General features: G+C 38.7%; 1 protein-coding gene across 1 annotated transcript; it reads right to left on the reverse strand.

Moving 5' to 3' along the window:
* Positions 1–886: 886 nt before the first annotated feature.
* On the reverse strand, positions 887–18,814 carry LOC144693386 (gremlin-1-like). The gene is made up of 3 exons (XM_078563250.1): positions 18,777–18,814; positions 4,319–4,856; positions 887–3,846 (listed from the first exon to the last, which is right to left on the reverse strand). The coding sequence occupies exons 1-2, from the start codon at positions 18,812–18,814 to the stop codon at positions 4,340–4,342; spliced, it is 555 nt and encodes a 184-aa protein (XP_078419376.1). The 3' UTR covers positions 887–3,846; positions 4,319–4,339.
* Positions 18,815–20,027: the final 1,213 nt, after the last annotated feature.

Genomic DNA, 20,027 nt, shown 5'->3' on the forward strand with positions numbered 1-20,027 from the left:
GCTCATCACCATCTTCTCAAGGGCAATTAGGGATGGGCAATAAATGCTGGCCTAGCCAGCGAAGTCCACATCCTGTAATGGAATAAAAAGTCTGTGTAAGTTCTGTAACGATGTGATGAGTGAGTCTGTGTAAGTACTGTCATAATGTGATGGGTGGGTCTGTGTAAGTGCTGTAATGATGTGATGGGTGAACCTGTGTAAGCATTGTAATAATGTGATGGGTGAGTCTGTGTAAGTATTGTAATAGTCGAGTCTGTGCAAGTACTGTAATGATGTGATGGGTGAGTCTGTGCAAGTACTGTAATGATGTGATGGGTGAGTCTGTGTAAGCATTGTAATAATGTGATGGGTGATTCTGTGTAAGTGCTGTAATGATAAGATGGGTCTGTGTAAGTACTGTAATGATGTGTTGGGTGAATCTGTGTAAGCCATTCAAAATACTTATGAAGGAGAATCATTTAAGTATAGTATTGTTCTGAGATAGTTTGATTCATTTAAATTTTAATCACTGCATTTTTCAATAAAACTTCATCTCTGTAGAGATCCTTTTATTGAGTTGTATTAAGAGTTCAAAAATTAACAGTTGATAATGCTGAACACTTTTGTAATGCTGACTGCATGCATCACTCTTAATTTTCTTGAACGAATTGACTGTTGAACATGTAAAAATCTTTGATTTAATTACCAAAAAGTACATGTACTAGCCATACTTGATTCATGGACAGTTATAAGATGTGTTTTGAAGTACCCTCAGTGAATGATGGGTTTAAGCCCTTTAGTCGTTAATTAAGTACATTTTATGATGGAGAGAAACCACAGGAGTGAGCAATGTATTAAAATCACAGCAAGGAGCAAATTCCTAGTGAGAATAAAATGGAGCACAGTACTTAGGAAGGTAGTTTTTATTTGTGTACTAAGAGTTAACATGGCATATAAAACGCTTGGAGTGAAATCTGATTCTGTTCAATTACAAAATCTTTATGACTTCTTAGTTTTGCTTACCATAACTGGATGAGGCGCTGAAGATAAGCTAGCTCATCAAAAACCTGCAGTACATGCCATAAAATGAGTACAGTAATTACAGTGCACAAGTAAGCATAAATACATGCAGTGCTCATTGTTTAATATTATTGACTCAAACTAATTAATTGCTATTAATGATGCCTGGCCACACCGATCAGAGGTGAAATGTTTATAGTCTATAGGACCAACAGCGTGGCCAATTGGCTGCATTGCATTCACACTGACTATATAACTCCACAGCTGTGTAAGCTTTCCAGGGTTGTGCAGTCAAAGAAGAGTGCAATGGTTCTCCCCACTTCATTTAACAGTTCATCCTTCGCAAACCCCAGGAGGGTTGGGAAGAAATGCATTGGCTTCTAATTTCTTTCAAGCATTTTAGCAAAATTCACTGCTCAAAGTTCGAAAATGGTTTCAATGACATCAAACCCAAACTCATTTCATTAAATCTCAATTTAACTAATATTATTTTGAGTCTACAGTGTTCAACATTCTATTGTGTAATGCAGAGACCAGAGATTTGACAGCACTCTTCCAAAGTGAACAATCATTAGCTAAATAAAGACCATTGTACTGTTATGTATAACTTTTATTTTGTAATAAAACATGGACAACTCAATACTTTTATTCTAAAATGAAGACCAATCTACCATTACCAGAACAAACATCCCAGTTGTTCATCGCCAACTCTTATTTTTACTTTGTTTTTGTCATTCATCATCATGTGTACTCTGCCTGAAAGATGGGCCCTTGCCTCATTGTCTTTCCATCTCTCTCTATCCTATGCCAGTCTTTTCATTTGCCAATAACTCCCTTAAATTTTCAAGCCATCCAACATTGATATTCTCTTCCTTCCTCATTCTCATTTTCCTTGAAATCTTACCTTCATAATGTCTCTTACTAGCCCGTTTCCTGTTAAGATGTGCTTTACCCAGACTCTGTTCTTAATTACGTTCAGCAAATTTCTTTGTTAATTCACTCTGCTCAGCATTCATCATTTTTCTGTCCAAATGATCCCTTCCATTCCCTTTCAAATCCACATTCAAATCTATCTAGCAGGTTGGCCTCCTCTTTCCATAAGATCCAAGTCTCTCGTACATACAAAACAACACTCCAAATCCAGCTCTTTACAAGTTGATTCTTGAGTCGTTTATTCAGCTTTCTAGTTAGCAACCGTCTCTTCTTACCAAATGCAGCTTTCCCCATTGCTACCCTTATTCTTAGTTCTTTGTTGCATGTCCTGTCTGCAGATATTATGCTTCCTAAATACTTGAATTCTTGTACCTGTTCTAGTTCTCTACTATGAATATATGAATATTTCTTGGTGATTTTGAGATATGCATCACTTTTGCTAATGTTCCGTTTCACTCCAAAGTTCATGCCTGCTGTTACTAGTCTATCTGCTAGTTCTTATCATCTTTCTTCTGTGCTTCATCATCTGCAAATCTAACTTTTGTCATTCACCAGGTGTTTGTACTGAGTATATCTGAGAGAACAAGTGGGATGTTCTGAGGTGTGCTGTTTACAGCCTGAAAGAAGCCAGAGGATGACTCTCATTCTCACTGTGAGGAAGCTGCTAGGTTCTATTTCCCACCTCCTCAGAGTAACTTACTTAAGATGAAGATCTCAATTTTCTTTTCTTTATTCTTTCATGGGGATGTGGGCATCACTGGCAAGGCCAGCATTTGTTGCCCATCCTAATTGTCCTTGAACTGAACTTGCTAGGCCAGACTGGGTAAGGACGGCAGATTTCCTTCCCTAAAGGACATTAGCGAACCAGCTGGGTTTTTATGACAATCAATGATAGTTTCATGGTCACCATTACTGAGACTAGCTTTATATTCCAGATTTATTAACTGAATTCAAATTTCACCAGCTGCCAGGGTGGGATTTGAACCCCCATGTTCCCAAAACATTAACCTGGGTCGCTAGTCCAGCAACATTACCACCATCTCCCCCAGCTTTACAGCAAGTAACCCACATCCTACAAATTTGTGTCACCATGCATTGGTGCTCTAGTGCATTGTACCCACCACTGTGCTGCCTGTTCACCCAAGAATTTTACTATTTAACAGGAGTAAATGAAAAAAATATAATTCTTTACAGTGGAAAGCAGCACATATAATACATACTTCTACTAAGGACATTAAATAAAAAGCCAAAATACAGTTGCATTTTATAACTGTGGTAGTAGTTACCACATATTGCTCTTTATTTGTTCTGTGTAAGGACATATTTCAAGTATCTCAAAAAAAAATCAAAATTAAAACACCTAAATGGAGAATATAGACATTTAAGAATAACTGATATTGAATGAGACATAGGGGCAGGTTTCTGTCCTCGCCACCTGTGGAGTAATATACAGCAAGAGTGGATCACATACTGTTTATAGAACCTATCTGACATTCACTGCATTGATTCAAACAGAATGAAAATCAGGCAGGCTGTATAAAGGGTGTGTGACCAGCCCCACCATTAATTACCATGGAGGTGAAACTGTTCAGTGTGGATTATATGCATATGATCTTTTGCAGCCTCCACATTAAAGCCGCCTGTTGATTAGTAACATTTTATAACAGATTGCATTGAATATCTAGTGGTGCAGAGTGGTTTGCCAATTATGCTGTTTTGTTTCATTTTTGAGTCTCGAGCTGCTGTACACATTCAGTGGTCGGTTACAGATCATACTTAAGATGCAGCTAGCTCCTGCCAGGCAAAACAGTCAAAATAAGAATACAATGGTTCTTCCAAGAAGCAGAGAGCAGAAGTGTGTGTGGGAATGTGATTCTTGCCTGGGCTGGTTGGTTTGCCTGCTTCTTCTCACTCCTAATGAAAATCAATGAAAGCACATGTGAGGACATGCTGCAAATTCCAAAACGAACGACCGGATATTTTCATCAGTTCATTCACCTTTAACTTCAGGCTGCTAGAGATATCTAGTGTGGAATCACTTTAGTACACGCCAGGAAACTTTATCAATGCCAGCGTTCCCTCCCCTTTCGGTCAACCATGTAACATTATGGGCAGAATTATGCTGGATACAAGCTCTCAATGAAACAGAAATTAATTATTAAATACCCATAACTTTCTGAACAAAAGCTTTGAAATAATTATTTAAATATTCATATCCTTCTCTCTGACTATTCACATTCCACACAGTGGAAATTATCTACCGGGGCTTGGATTTCAATCCAATTCCTTGAACAAATAAAGATAATGGAGGATACAAACATATATAACTGTGCGTGTCCCAGTATTTTTTGCCTATGGGATATTAGGTGATAAGTTGCTGAGTTACGTTAGTAGTGGTGTTGTTGCATTAGTTGAGGTCGATGGAAATGCAGCGACATTGTTTAACTCTCTGAATTCTTTTCTTCTTAATTGATGGCTGCAGGTCAGGGCAGTTGAGGGTGACTGTCATGGTGGTGAATCTTTTAGGCTTGCAGAAAGAGCAGGACTGGAAGGAGCCCTCCTCCTTGCGGACGTGCCTTGGTATGTAAAAAGAATTACACTGGCCGTAGCAGAACCTATTTATGATGGTGCGGCTGTTGCAGCCTTCTTCATGGATTGTTTGCTTGAGGGGCTGTGTTTTGCACCAGTCCCGTTTCAGGTACTTCCTTTCAGTGACGTGCAGCGCCTCGTGACTTGACTCCAAGACCTCGTCCACGTTACTCCGGTTCCCGGCCTGCTCCGAGTTGTTTGGCTGCCCTTTGTCTGGGGAGGGGATGACCCCTTGGGAGCTACGATTCCTCTTCTTCCCAGCTCCCTCGGTGGTACCCAACAGAAAACCCCACAGCAACAGAAAAATACAGAGGGCGCACAGAGTTCGGGTCATCCTGGGGAAAGAGCACAGAATGCATTTAATGACATGTCCGTTGTAACTATTTGTGAATGTTGTTATATTGCATATATTTGTGCCATTTTTGATTGCACGTTGTTCTCGAGGGAAAGACAGAATTCATGCATTAATCCCTTCTTCAAAGCCCAATCTAAACGTTTACGGTTATATACAATACTGACCTACCTCTGCTCAATTTGCCCATCTTCAAACACGCCCCAAGTGGAGATCAAGGTAATTTACCATTCGAGTCACTGCCACTAAAAGTGTAGCCTATTAGTACAATAATCTCTCACAGTTTGCTAGACCCACTATTTTTGAAGTTTAACAGATTTTAGATGCACTTGAATACATATAGCCTTTTACCTAAACAAAATGTTATCTCATAAATAATGCATGACTGCATTTGAAACAGAGATAATTGGATTTTTACCATGTCAAATTGAAATATATATGGGTTAATCTATTTTCATAAAACATGCTGTTTTATTTTGTAATAAAACTCTTCCTGTAATAGATCCCAGCTTTAGGGTGGCAATTGCTTCAGGCCCATTTGTGAGTCTGAAATGGGTACCACCCACAAAATGACTGCCTCAACCAGGAATCCCTCAGCATGCCTGAAATATTATTAGTATTGCTTGGGTATGCTACCAGTGCTTGTTAAACTGTACAGAGGGCTTACCCATTTAAAAAGAATTGACAATGACCCAAAGATAAGTCCCAAGGTGGGATGAGCAGCAATTGGGGGTGCAGGGGAGAGGGTGGCTCAGTGGTGTGCATGGTGTCGAAGGAGTACTCCTGCTATTCCTGGCTCTACAGGAACATTCTTTTCCTTTTTCAAAGCAAACATCTTTAGGTGGTAGCTGCTGCTTAGTCCACAGTGGTTACTGCAGATTCCCAATTGAAACAAGCCCAACAGGCTCTGCGATGTCCAAACACGTGTTTCAAGTGGCTGGCAAGGTCACCTGACAAATGGCCCAACCAAATATCAGGTCTTTAGGCATGGGCTGATGATCCCAAAAATTGGCTCTTGTTTTGCCCAAGTAAAATGGGAGCGGTGGGATCTGATTTTGATCCCTATTTAAAGTTTTGGCCAGTCCTAGTCTCGGTGGACTACAGTGGCCCAAGTCAAATGGGAAAGCTGCGGAACAATAAATATCCTATAATAATTGTATAAGTATTAAAAATAAAAGAAAATTGTGTACTTATGGGCATGGGCTGTAATGATTGCAAAGCATATTTATTCTGTAAACATCACCTCAAGTTTGGTATTTCTACACAAGTGCAGTGAAATGAAATGATGTATGTCACCTTTATGTTATGTTTCATTTTATTGCATCTGCCTGGTTCTTCTTTTTAAAAAACCCATATTGCTCTCACAGTGCTTAAACATTCCATGATGTTTTGTTAAAACAATATTAAATTGAAGCTGCCTATAGCTGAGTAAAAATATTACTTCATTAATTTTATCAACTGAGTACCACAAAGTAATATATTGATAATATTCTTTCCTGATTTCCTACTGATGCAATTTGTTTATTCAGTTAGGTATCAGTGAAATGTATTTTATCATCACTTGGTAGTACAGAATTTGAGTATTGCTGAAAAAAGAGACATGCTGTCTAAACTTTTCATCTTGCACTCATCAGGACAGATGCAAGAATGTCAAATTTAAAAGGGAACAACAATTTATACTGCATGAGAAAAGGGCTGCTGATTGGTTGGCAAGTAAGCTTTGACATTGCCATAGCAAATGCACCTGGGAGCTATTGTCCCCATGTTTTTGTTTATTCAAAAAAGATGCGATGTCTGGACATATTCCTTTTACCTAGGAGGACAGGTCCCTGCATATCAATATATATTAAATGCTCTTTCTTTCCTTCCACTTGACTTTTTTCTTGTATTCCTTTTAATACATTTTCCTTTTTATCTGTCTCTCATTTGCTCGTTTTCCTTCTTCTTGTCGTTATTTATCTTCTTATTTTATTCTAGTCTATTATTTTTTAAACTTCCCTATCCATATAATGAGTTTTCAGTTTTTATATTATTTTCATATTTTTATCATTTTCTTCAACTAGTTTTCCATTTTTTCTTTTTATTCAATATGCAAAAGTACGATCTGATTAAAATGTTCAATAAATTCACATAATTCCTTCAATTATAAAAAAAGCCTGAAATAAGCAATACAGAATAAAGCCATAATCAAGCAAAATCTGCTCCAAGGATGCATCTGTACTATAAATTTAGTGTCTGTGTCAAACAGTTTTGGTTTCCCACCAATACTAAACTGGCAGTCTAAAGCCAGAATCTTTGCTTATGGGATATAGGCATCACTGGTTGGCCCAGTATTTACTGCCTGTCCCTAATTGCCCTTGAGAACTGAGCCAGGCCATTTCAGAGTCAACCACATTGCTCTGGGTAAGGACAGCAGATCTCCTTCCCTAAAGGCCATTAGTGAATCAGATGGGTTTTTTACAACAATTGGCAATGGTTTCCTAATCTCATTAGATTAATTCCAGATTTTTTAATTGAATTCAAATTTCACCATGATGCCATGATGTGATTCAAACCCAGGTCCCCAGATCATTACCCTGGGTATCTGGAGCGTCCAGTGATAATACCACTACTCCATCACTTCCCCAGGGACTAGCTGGAGGGGTAGTCTCTTTGATTTGATGCCACATGTCGTATAAATTTGGTACACTGTCAAACCTGGTTTACAGGGTGTCGGCAATCTAAATGTTGAGAAAGTAGCGATTCTCTCTTTCATGCTTTCCAAGTGTTTACATGTTAATTGTTGGGAAGAGGGCCATGTCGACCCTGATATCCAGGCATACCCACAGCTCTACTGCAAACAAAATTGTTACAATTCCAGCCAGGCAGGAGCCTATCAATCTAAACACAGTTTTGTCTGTCCAGAACCCAAACTGTAGCTGCCAGCCACTGTAAATTGAGCCTTAAACAATTGGAAGAAAATTGCTGTTTTCAGCAGAGGTTGTTTAATATAAATGTCCTGATCCTCCCAAGTCAAAAATCATCTCCAACTAAACTGAAAAGTAGTTTTGAGGATAATTTTTTCATACGTTCTGCGGAATTGGAGAAAAAAATCTTCCTGCAACAGTGTTATTGCTAAACATGAGGACATCTCAGTGTGGTGCTTGGACCTTTTGAAACAAGTATTGCATTTCTGCATCACGTGCGATATTCTGGAACAGACCGAACAGGATTGATGTCAGGAAGCAATTCTTTATTCAAAGAATGATCAATATATGGAATGGAGCCATTTGGAAAAGTGGAAGCAAAAACTCTTAACTCTGTTCAAGGTGCAACTAGATGCTCGAGAAGTCGGTGGAAGCCATAGTCTACGGAAAATCAAAATCATCTTTCCAAACAGCCTACGTTATCCGCATTTATCTTTATGACTTGTTCAGTTTCTTACGAAATCAGCCATCTGTTATGTGTTTGTTTCGGGGCTGTAATTGGCAGTTTTCACTGATTGTGTCAAACACAATGCCAGCTATGCAAATATTTTCTACTGTTATCCTGTTCTTTTCCTATTCATCAGCAGTCAAGTAACTGATGCCCATTTTAAAGTTATTGCCTGGTGTTCATCCTGGGACAATGACAAAATTGTCAAAGGGTAATTATGTGCTGAATCAAGTCATCCACTTAAGAATCCAGTTCGTTAAAAGCTCTTACAGTAAATTAAGAATTAAATCTACTTTTTAAAAGCTTCAAAGCATTGTTCACAATGCCACTATCGTGATTATTCATGTATAGGCGATCCCAGTTGGAATTGTGATTTTGATTTACAGTTATTGTTTATACCCTGGAGTGGGGAGTGGGGAGCGGGGGGTGGGGGGGGCGGCGGGGGGTGATTTTTACTAGTCATTGTTGGTTCCTCTGTGGGATGGAGAGAAAATTAGCTCCCTAGTACTCTTCTATACCTTCCTTGGACTTGTATACGCATGAAGATTTTCACTGGCTAAAAGATTCTACCTTTACTGGCCAAAGATTCAAAGGTACAAGTTTTTAGCAGGAGAGGAGGAAGCAAGCAAGCAGAGATATTCTGATTATTGCATTAAAAATTACAGAAACTTCACCGCTACAGTCATTACAGAAACATCACCGCTACAGTCATGTTAAAATTGTTAGTGTCAAAATTGGATGATTTCATACTATTTGCAGCAATTGGGTAATTTTCTAAGAAGTGAAAACATCTGATGTTTCTCAAGGAAACGCATTGCCTCCTTTATCATGAATAGTATTTATTTCAAACGCAAGCTAGCAGTTGTCACTGTGTACTACATCGGCACATACAATTGGTAATCGTGCCTATATTTTATTCAGAAATCATATGAATTAGTGAACGGCATTCATAAGAAAACACTATGTTGAGCTCAGTTGGAGAGACCTACGTGTGCAAAACATGTATTGCCCAGGGCAGTGCATGTATTTATTACCCCCTTGTGCTCTTATTGACTTCAATGGAAGACACATTCCAGATGTGTTGGAAAGAAATTTATTGCCCTCTTAAACGACTTATTGTTTTCAATTACACATCATTTCAACTGGGCCTATGCTGTGACTCTGAATGGGGTGTATTACAAGTCTACATAACACCTTCCTATGCAAGCAACTGCAGGATAATATATTGAAGTACATTTTCTGACTTCTGACATGTCATACAGCTTTTTAGTTTGCTAAATGTTGTAAATCCTTAACCTATTTAAAATGCTTTTTGATTATTAGTTTTTCATTCAGTGCTTAAAGATTGAAAGTGACATTGCACATGAAAGGTTACCCGATTCAGAGGATAAGTATTAATGTCAGTAGAAAATTACATCAACTGTTTGCATACCAGTCGTAGATTATAAATAGTTACTTCATTTTAAACCAGTTGCTTAAACTAGCTGACCCTTGAGCCTGTTATACTTATTACCCTTATGAATGGGCCTTTTTATGGCTATGAATACTGATGCAAATTTCTCCCTTATTTTATATGGGTATATGTCACACCCATAGAAGTAAGATGTCAGTGTTAAAGGGTGAAATACTTGTTAGTTTTCCAATTATAGCATAGCCAAAAGCAGAGAAAAGCTCTCTTTACTCTGCCCCAACCTCAGAAAAATATCCCAAATATACTTGTGTATGCTTCCACCTCCCATACGAATCATTCACACGGCCTCACTCAGTGAAATTGTCAATGATTGCTGAATTTGAAACACAATGAACAGGAATCAAGGCTAAAAGGGTTAAATCATGAAAGTTAAAGATTACCTAGACTTCTGTTCCCTTGATTTTGGAAGTTTAAAGGGTGATCTAATTGAAGTGTTTATGCCAATTAAAGGAGTTGACAAGATCAATAGAAAGAAACTGCTTCCTAGAGAAGAGATCATGTCAGCATTTGACTAGTTGGTGGAACTCTCACCCCCAAGTTAGTAGTTTGTGGGTTCAAGCCCCAGTCCAGCAACTCAACCACATAATGTAGGCCAATGCTCAAAGTGATAGTATATATGCAAGTCCCTCTGTTTGGAGGTCTTGTGGCACAGTTGGTAGTGTCTGCCTGAGGTTAGAAGGTTTGGGTTCTAATCCCACTCTAGGGCTTGATAGCCACAGAAAATGTATTGTGTCCAAACAGTTTCAAAATGAGATTGATTTTTATTAGGCAAGGGTATTAAGGCTTATGGAACCAAGGGTGGGGAGGAGGGTAGATGGGGTTAAAATACGGATCAACCATGATCTAATTTAATGGCGGAAAAGTCTTACAAGGCTGAATGGCATACTCCTGTTCCTATGTTTAGACTGTCCAAATTAATTTCATTTAAGTCCCTTCTTCAGTTCCACCAATTTGATCCACCAACCACTCCTCTTCTCTCTAAAATTGAGTCTGAGTTGCTGTGGCAACATACACTTTTACATGCATATTGTAGCCTGGAGCTATGGATAGTGATGGTAGAGACTTCAGTGTTTTCTCCATCACATGGCTGACCAGGAATCTCTCACTCTTGCCACCTGTGTGTTGGAAGGATTTACAGGCTGATAATCAACCTGTTTGGCCACATTATGAACACACCTTCCTTGGCTATTAAGTTCTGGAGTGGGTCCTGAATGTGGAACTCCTGGCTCAGAGGTAGGGACAGTACCCACTGCACCACAAGACTTCCTTAAGACTCTTAGGCACATCAGAAAAGGGATATTCCAATTTTAGGGATCTAGGTGTTCTCATGCATGAGTCACAAAAAGTTAGTATGCAGGTATAGCAAGTAATTTAAAAGGCTAATGGAATGTTATCCTTTATTACAAGAGGGATTGAACATAAAAGTAAGGATGTTATGCTTCAGTTATACAGGGCATTGGTGAGACTGCACCTAGAATACTGTGTGCAGTTTTGGTCTCCTTATTTAAGGAAGGATGTAAATGCGTTGGAGGCAGTTCAGAGGAGGTTTACTAGATTGATACCAGGAATGAGTCTTATGAGGAAAGGCTGGACAGACTGGGCTTGTTTCCAGTGGAGTTTAGAAGAGTGAGGGGTGATTTGATTGAAGTATACAAGATCCTGAACAGCTTTGACAAGGTGGACATGGAAAGGATGTTTCCTCTTGTGGGTGAGTCCAGAACTAGGGGCATGGTTTTAAAATTAGGGGTCACCCTTTTAGGACAGAGATGAGGAGAATTTTTTTCTCTCAGAGGGTTGTGTGACTTTGGAATTCTCTGCCTCAGAAGGTGGTGGAGATGAGGTCATTGAACATTTTAAGGCAGAGGTAGAGAGATTCTTGTTAGGCAAGGAAATCAAAGGTTATCGAGGTTAGATGGGAACGTGGAAATCGAAACACAAGATCAGCCGTGATCTTATTGAATGGCGGAGCAGGCTCGAGGGACCGAATAGTCTACTCCTGTTCCCATTTCTTATGTTCTTATATTCTAATTAAAAGGAAAAGAAGGTTTTTTTCATTTCTAAAACAACTTTCAACACCTGAAAGCTTCTTAAAGTGTTTTACAGTCAATTAAGTACTTTGGAAGTGTAATCACCTAGGAAACATTGCAGTTTACACAAAGAAAGGTTCATTATAAACAGTAATGAAATAAATTACAAGATCATCTGTTTTAGATGTTGTTTGAAGGATAAATATTGGCCAGGGTATTGAGGAACCCTCCCTTCTTTTCTTTGAATACTGCCATAGGATCTTAATACATCCACCTGAAATGGCAGCTGAGGCTTGAATTTAATGTCTCACCTGAAAGTTAGCGCTACAACAATCCAGCATTCCCTCAGTACTCCACTAAAGTGCCAGCCTAGATTAGGTGCTCAAGACTCTGGAGTGGGACTTGAAACCTCAGCTTTCTGCTGCAGAGGTGAGACTGCTACCCACTGGACCAAGGCTGAACATTATAACTGCTAACTACATGAGAAAATTGGTAATAAAAAATCAGAAGAGTCCTTCAAGGAACTGGGTAATGCAATGGGTTAAACACTGACCTTTCATCTTTTGGATCTGAGTTCAGGTTTAGCCCAAATTATTGTGGTAGATGAAAGTTTTCTCTGTCTGCTGGCTGCAAGCATCATAGAATATGTTCTGGCATGGACCCATAGCACAAAAACGTCCATATTTAGCACTAATTTCACTCCAAGAACACACAGGATGGCTGGCATGGGAAACACAACCATGGTGTGGGGGGCTGTTTCAAGTTAAAAGCATGTTGAAGCAAAGTAGAAAGAGTTCTACTCTGCCATCTACATATTCTGACTTATGAACAAGAATACTGACAGTAGGTTTGCTGAAATGGAAGTATATGACAATTTGTTCACTGCCATGGTTAACCTCGTTGAGCCTTCAACAGGGAATTAGACTTATGTCTGAAAAGGAAGAATGTGTAGGGTTACAGGGAGAAAGCAGGGGAATGGCACGAAGGGAACTGCTCATTCAGAGAGCCAGTGCAGACATGATGGGCCAAATGGCCTCCAGCTACACCATATGAATTCTGTGATTCTGTGATAAATTCACAAACAAAAAGCCAAAAAGAAAAGATTTCCCGTTCCAATTTAGATTGAGAGTGTTGGAATAAATGTCTCTTTTAAGGGTGGAACTTTGAATTTAGGGGGATCAGCCGCCTGTTATAAACCACTAATTTTTTCCTTCCCAAAGGTCTGCTCTCAGCCATTTTACACCCCTGCTGGAGTTGAAAGTTCTGTCCCAAGTTTGCTCTTGTATTTTGATTTGTTGAAATCAAAAGGCTAAAAATTCTCCTGATGTGCATGTCATACTAATTATATTTCAGAGTTTTGAGAGTTTATGTTCTGCATCCAACTACTGAAATTTGTTATCCTTAGTGTGTAATTACTGATTACAATCATAAATAATAAAGCCAGCAGGTTGATCTATTGCTTACATTGCAAAACAAGAAACAGAAAATCTATTTTATATTTATTCATCCCCTCCACCCCATTTTGAGCTTCCACAACACCCATTATTGACAGGTAGCTTTCTCTTGGCCTTCTGCCAATAACCAGTGAAACTAGTTACTAGGAGATTTGTAAAAATAGAACACCTTACTTCTCCCCACAAAGAGAAATGGCAAACTTTTGTTTGTTAGTTTCTCCTTATCTTACGATGATTGGGAAATTGCATAGTAAATCTTGGCTGAAAGCATGTGTTACACAGCAGAACTTGCCCACTATTGGGCTGTTCAGAAATGGCCTGGTTAAATAAAAATGTTTCTCAAACTGCTGGTTGACAAAGAAAAAATATTGCTCGCTCTAAAACTACCCTGCAGTTTTAGGTACCAGGGTGACTGATCTACAGCTAGTAAATTTTAACAGGTAACCTGCAGTAAGAGTAATCATGTTAAAATAATGTATTACCAGAACATGATGAATATTAAAGCTTTGCCTGAAGTTACTAACAGAATTAGTCATTTTCAACATTTATACATATAGGCAAATGAGATATTGGCATTCGACCAAATATTTTTCATCTAATCCTCAAAGCAAACAGAATTAAGCATTTCAACCTTATGTTAATTTTCTTTTGTTTGCCACCTTACTACACATTAAAAGACGTATTGCCTTTAATTATTTTGTATCCTAATAATTTAGTACTCAAAAGACAAAATAAATGCACATAAATATATGCATTTATTCTTCAGCTACAATTATTAATGAATGCCCTTGATTTTGAATGATGGGATACAACTTTATGGTAGCATTGATGCTTCAATGTGCTGTACCAGAAATTTTACTATTGCTGATTGGCAATAAAATATTCTGACAGATTGTGCATACTTCAAAAAAAAAGACATTGTCAATAAAAAAATGACAATGCAATGAGAAACATAGAAACTGTAAAGTAAAATTGCTTCCCTCAAGTTATAGGCATACAAGGGAATGTATCACATTATAGAAGTTTGATATATATTGTATTTATCTTCCTTTACTTTTCATTTGTCTTCAATTTATTCTCTTCAGCTATTTGCTTTTATTTCTTTGTGTTTCCCTCTTTTTACTGCTCTTTTCTCTTTGCCATGGTTTTCTCTCACTGTTAATGTTTTATCTTTCTTGTCGCTTTGCATTCTCTTCCATTTCCCTCTCTCTCTCTCTGCCTTAAGACCTCTTCTGCACATGACATGTGAATAATAATCCAAGTTCAGTGGGAATCCTAAGGAACATTGTAAAACCAAACAAGGAAAGAATCCTTGTGAATTAATAAGGTCTGCCCTTTTCCTGCCCATAATAATAGTAGAATCCCTCCAGACACGAATTCACATATTCCTCACATTGTGACTTCCTGCCATGATATACATTGTGAGGTACAAAGTGGAAATGAGTTGGTTCTCAGTATTGCGGACGAAAAATCTGAGGCCAAAGGTCCAGCACTGCTCATCGTCACCTCCTAGTGGGAAACTTCTGAACAGCAATTGTAGAGATAGACTATCTGCTTACCTTGGTCGCTGGGGAATGGTGTGTGGAGTGGGGGACATTTTTTTTTAAATCAGAAAAATATCTACAAGTTGTGGAGAAAACATTTTACTATGGAAAGGAGATAAGCTCTTCCTTTATTGCTGTTTGAAGTGACCAAAGACTGTAGCCCACTGGCAGTTAATAATGGAATTATCATCCCCAATTACTACTACAAGTGAATAAATGAATTGAGTATGACTTCATTAAGAAGACCATAAGCTATTCGATTGTAAGAGGATTCAAAGAACATTTTTGCTACTCTGACGCTACTTATGAAAAAACTGTGTGGTAAAACTTGGCATGTACTGCACTTGCTTTTCTGGCATAAAATAGGTATAACACATACCACTTTAAAAGTAGAAAGGCCTGCACCTGATTTGCCTGGGGACCCCTTTTTAGGAGACTATTTAAAGCAGGCATTTAGGCTCCTTGCATTTGTAAATAAGGGACCTAACACTTGGGAAGGAGATCTTGCTGAAATGAGCTTTGGAGGAATGAATGAGCAACCCAGGTGTAAATTTATCCAGAGGATCAATTTGCATTGGATTTTATTCCACTTTGTGTGATCCACTATATTTTAATTCTTTGAATTATGCGCAATATACTTCTATACGATCATTGTAAGATAAGGGGAAACTAACAAGCAAAAGTTTGTCATATACAAATATATTTGCCAACATAACCAGCTACTGCATTCCAAATGCGCTCCATATGTGAAATGCTTTGAGACATGTTGAAGATATGCTAAGTCTCTATGTAACTGTAAATATTTACTTCTTTTTGTCTTCTAACAACAACTTTAGGCTTAAATGTTTTAGGTTATAGATGTTACAGAAAACAGGTAACGATAATCAAAACCTGAAACACTTGAGAAATAATTTCAACTTTCTGCCCATGGGTTAAATGGCATTGCAGATCCACCCAACCTAAAAACAACCTCAGGTTCAAACAGGCAATTGGACCCTCGTTAACATATTTCAATGGAAGTGAAAATTGGGACATTTTCTTCATGAGTTTTATCCACAGGTGGAAAGTTGAAAATCTACATCCTTATTTCTTTGAACCAAATTGCCATGGGAATGGTCTAACACAATCCTGCTTTGCACAAAAACAAATGGTTTCCCCTATTAGCTGCTAAGATACAATGACAATCAGGATAATGGCAGAACTGAGAACTGCTTTTTGGCAGATGGTAGCCTAAAAAAATATAGACTTCACTGTCCTGGCCTTCAGTAAAATAAAGCAACAGATGTAAGTGTAACCATGCACTTTAAATTTTGGCATCTACAGTGATCAGAGCTAGAGGTTTTGTTTAAATGATTGCTTTTCAAATCTAGAAATATCAAACACGATTATGTGGTTAAATAATTGATATGTAATGTGTAATAAAACTCATCTTTTAGCTTATATATGTAAAATAATGGACACCTAGAATTTAATTTCAAAGCAAAGAGGATAAAATGATAAACCATAAGATCAATGTTTGAGGGATCAATTAACCCCAAGATTTTCAAACTACTCCCACACATCATTTTGCATGATATGTACTTTACTATAACTGCAAAATGAAATCAATTTAAACAGGCTGACAACTGGGGATTGTGTAACTTAGATAAGAGAATAACAGGGTGTTATTTTGCAAAGGGCTATTCACTGCTCAATATACTGTATAGCTTATTCCAGTCTAATGCATATTCAACTTTAGCGTACAGTCTTCCCTCTTACTGAGTCTACAGTCAACATTGAAACTATGGCATCCCAATACATTTGAGTCCACAGAATTATGTATTTTAGTCCTGTGGTGTAATAATAAAATCTAAATTTCTTGTCAGTACTCATCAAGCGCAATCATAATAGTGAAGTATTAATGTTACTGAATCATAACCTATTGATGGGAATAGTACTAATCATATTCCATTAATAACATTATATTTAATATTGCAAATAGAACTATACATAATAATGATACTCCAAACATTCCAATGAATAAAGCTAGAAATTAATGTCACTGTTGCCACACAAATTCTTTACACAAGTATCAGATTCTTCTCTTCATATTTTTAACAAGAATGTAAATCCATTTGAAATAAATTACTTATTAGTTCTACCCAAACTAGAAGGATGAGGGATCTGATATGTGCGTGTGTGTCATGCTGTCATATAGCAAAATTGTTCATGGTAATTTTTTAGGCTGACCCTTAGAAGATGAGTAAGATGCGAAGATTGTTCGAGAATGTGCATGGATTATGCAGCAAAAGTAAAAATAGGATTCCGAAACCTTTAAAATTACTCAATAGAGGGAAGAGTGATGCAATAGATCGGAAAAAAAGGGAAAATGAAATTCCTCTGACCAAAAATTGGGAAATTGTGCCATTGCTTTGAAATGTGTGATTTTTAAATTTGATTTTGTGTCAAAATGTGACCACCACAGAAGAATAAAATAATTTCGGAATTGTTAGGAAGAGGCTGATCGTAATAAAATAACTGAGGCATTTGTGGTTAGTAACTCTGTTTCTTTTATATATGTATTATCCTGTGGTCATGAAATAACATATTAGCACGTGGCAATTTCCCCCAATGCAAGCTTTTGGCCAAAAAGTTGAAAGCACAGCTTAATGTTAAAATACTGACTTTGAATTTAGCTTTATTGTTATTCATGTAGCTGTTAAATACATAACCACAGGGTTTTTTTAATATTTTGATTATTATTAAAAATGGATTCCATCTTACAGTACATTACTGCTGTAAACACTTATTAAAACATTTTACGACATTAATTTAAGGTTTGCAAGGTTGGATTGGAATGAACATTTTGATTCGCCTGAACTATTGTTGTAGCCGCACAAACAAAAATTATGGCAAATTACGTTCTGTTCCAGCATTTTGATAATTCAGACGCCTTGACGATCGCCTGAAGAGTTTTTAAGACGGTTGCCAAACATTTTTGTTGTGTTTTTTTGCCATTGTATTGTGCAGCAAGCGATGACTGCAGCGAGGGCAGATGTCTCCCAGAATTGCCCTCACTGGTTAAGGAGGGGTTAGAAAACCTGTTGCTACAATGTGCTGAGACTGAGCTGCCAAGGACCGAGGCTACGGCATTCTAATAGCCTAATCTGTGCTGTAACAACCTGAAGTCTATTGGGGAGATAACAAAAACAGAAAATGCTGGAAGGTCTGACAGTTTTTTTTCCAGGATTTCCTGTTCTTGTTTCAGATTTCCAGCATCCGCGGTATTTTGCTTTTTTTTATCTCATGGGGAGATGGTTGAGTTTCTCTTGAACTCCTGCAGCCTGGTATTCCACTCTGACTTTGTGAATTCATGCAGAGTGTGAGATGGAGCTGCTTTAGCTCTTGGTGTTCCTGACATAAATAAAGATCCCGGACTTGACTGCAAGAGCGAGCAAAGCGTCTCCCCCGACTGAGAATAGTGACTGGCTCATCCCTTAAACTCTGTTGAGGGCGGGTGTTACACGTCATTTCAGCAATGCTTTATATAAAAAAAAGTTCCAAAATATTTCATCGGTGTTTTCCAGAAGTGAAAAACTATTTAAAGCCGATCAGTGAATAACGAATATAAAGCATGTTATCTGTGGGTATCTGAAAAATTACTGGTTTAAAGAAGGGAACGCTGTTAGCAGCGTGTTCTGATTTAATAAATATATTAAAAAACAAAATGATGCTTGAAAACACTGGATCTTAAGCTCTCTGCATGACAGGAGCTCTGCCAACAGAGCTGCTCTCCCTCGGTGTGTCACTTCTTCCCCCCCTCCCCGATCGTCCTCCTCCTCTGTCGGGTTGTCACCATGAGGCACATCGCCCTGATTCAGTGACATCTCTCAAACGTGCTGCGAATTTGGCCCCCTTCAGCGGCAACTTAAGACAAACATTTTTCCAAAAAAAAAGTCATTCTAAACCACCAAACAAGTGACCTTCTTCACAATAAAGTCATCTGTATTATACCTTTGTGTCATTCTGAACGCATCTTGAAATCTCATCATATTTATTATCTGACGTCCCCAGGCGGATAGCCAACTGCTGCTGTGGATAAGGATCCCGTTACCAGCGAAAGTAAAACAGACTGCGAGAGAGAGGGGGGTGGGGGGGAAACAGAGAGAACAAAATCAAGTTTTACATTAAGATAGTGATTAGCAAAACAAGAAAAAAGCTGCTAAAAAAAAAACAGGAAATTTGGTAAGTGAGCAGGAAGGGATACTGGGGGTGGGGGTTATTAGAGAAAGAAATAGATGGTTAGAACAGGTCAGTTCAGACTGCGTTAGAAATCAAAATACTTTAGTAAAAGGACAGATCTTTAAAAATCCAATATAAACGTTTGAGGGAGAGGGAAAGTCGGAAGTTGCAAAAAAGGGAGCGCAGTCCACACGGACCTCTGGCTCCTGTGACCCCCCCAGTGAATTATATCCATGTGGCTGGAGATTATCCGGGAGAGAGGAGCCTCCAGCCCTTCCCCAGAGATACAGGGCGAGGGAGCAAACAGGACTGTCACCGCTCGGCAGTTTAGTAGCACCGCATTCTGACCCTGACCCGAGAGACAGACTGATGAGCAGTGCAGTGTCTCCCCCACACACTGCTGACTGCTGTCACCTCCCGCTGCACAAACCCAGATAGCGCCTGCCTCTGTCGGGATGTCATTTTACTGCTGCTAAACTCGCATAAACGTCAAAGGGCAGTCACAAAAAAAAACCCCAGTTTGCTTCCTCTGAGCTGGGTCAGGTTCGGTATAAATACCACACCGGACAGGGTGCACGGTCCCACACCACAGGAGAGCCGCTCCCACTCTCTCACCTAAGAAGGAATGAGCAGGAAGAAGAATGGGTGCAACGTATGGAGAGAGGGATGTGAAAGGAGAGAGAGAGAGAGAGATGTGAAAGGAGAGAGAGAAGAGAGATGTGAAAGGAGAGAGAGCGATGTGGAAGGGGAGAGAGAGAGAGATGTGAAAGGAGAGAGATATGTGAAAGGAGAGAGAGAGAGATGTGAAAGGAGAGAAAGGGAGATGTGAAAGGAGAGAGAGAGGGAGATCTGAAAGGAGAGAGAGAGATGTGAAAGGAGAGAGATGTGAAAGGAGAGAGATGTGAAAGGAGAGAGAGATGTGGAAGGAGAAAGAGATGTGAAAGGAGAGAGAGAGATGTGAAAGGGGAGAGAGAGATGTGAAAGGGGAGAGAGAGATATGTGAAAGGAGAGAGAGAGGGAGAT

The sequence above is a fragment of the Cetorhinus maximus genome, chromosome 18 (genome assembly GCF_964194155.1).
Source record: "Cetorhinus maximus chromosome 18, sCetMax3.hap1.1, whole genome shotgun sequence".
Lineage (NCBI taxonomy): Eukaryota > Metazoa > Chordata > Chondrichthyes > Lamniformes > Cetorhinidae > Cetorhinus > Cetorhinus maximus.

Coding starts and splice junctions, on each gene's coding strand:
- LOC144693386 (XM_078563250.1), bottom strand. CDS start 18,814: ATGATGAGATTTCAAGATGCGTTCAGAATGACACAAAG. Junction 4,857..18,776: donor GCGTTCAGAATGACACAAAG/GTATAATACAGA, acceptor CTCTTTCCCCAG/GATGACCCGAACTCTGTGCG.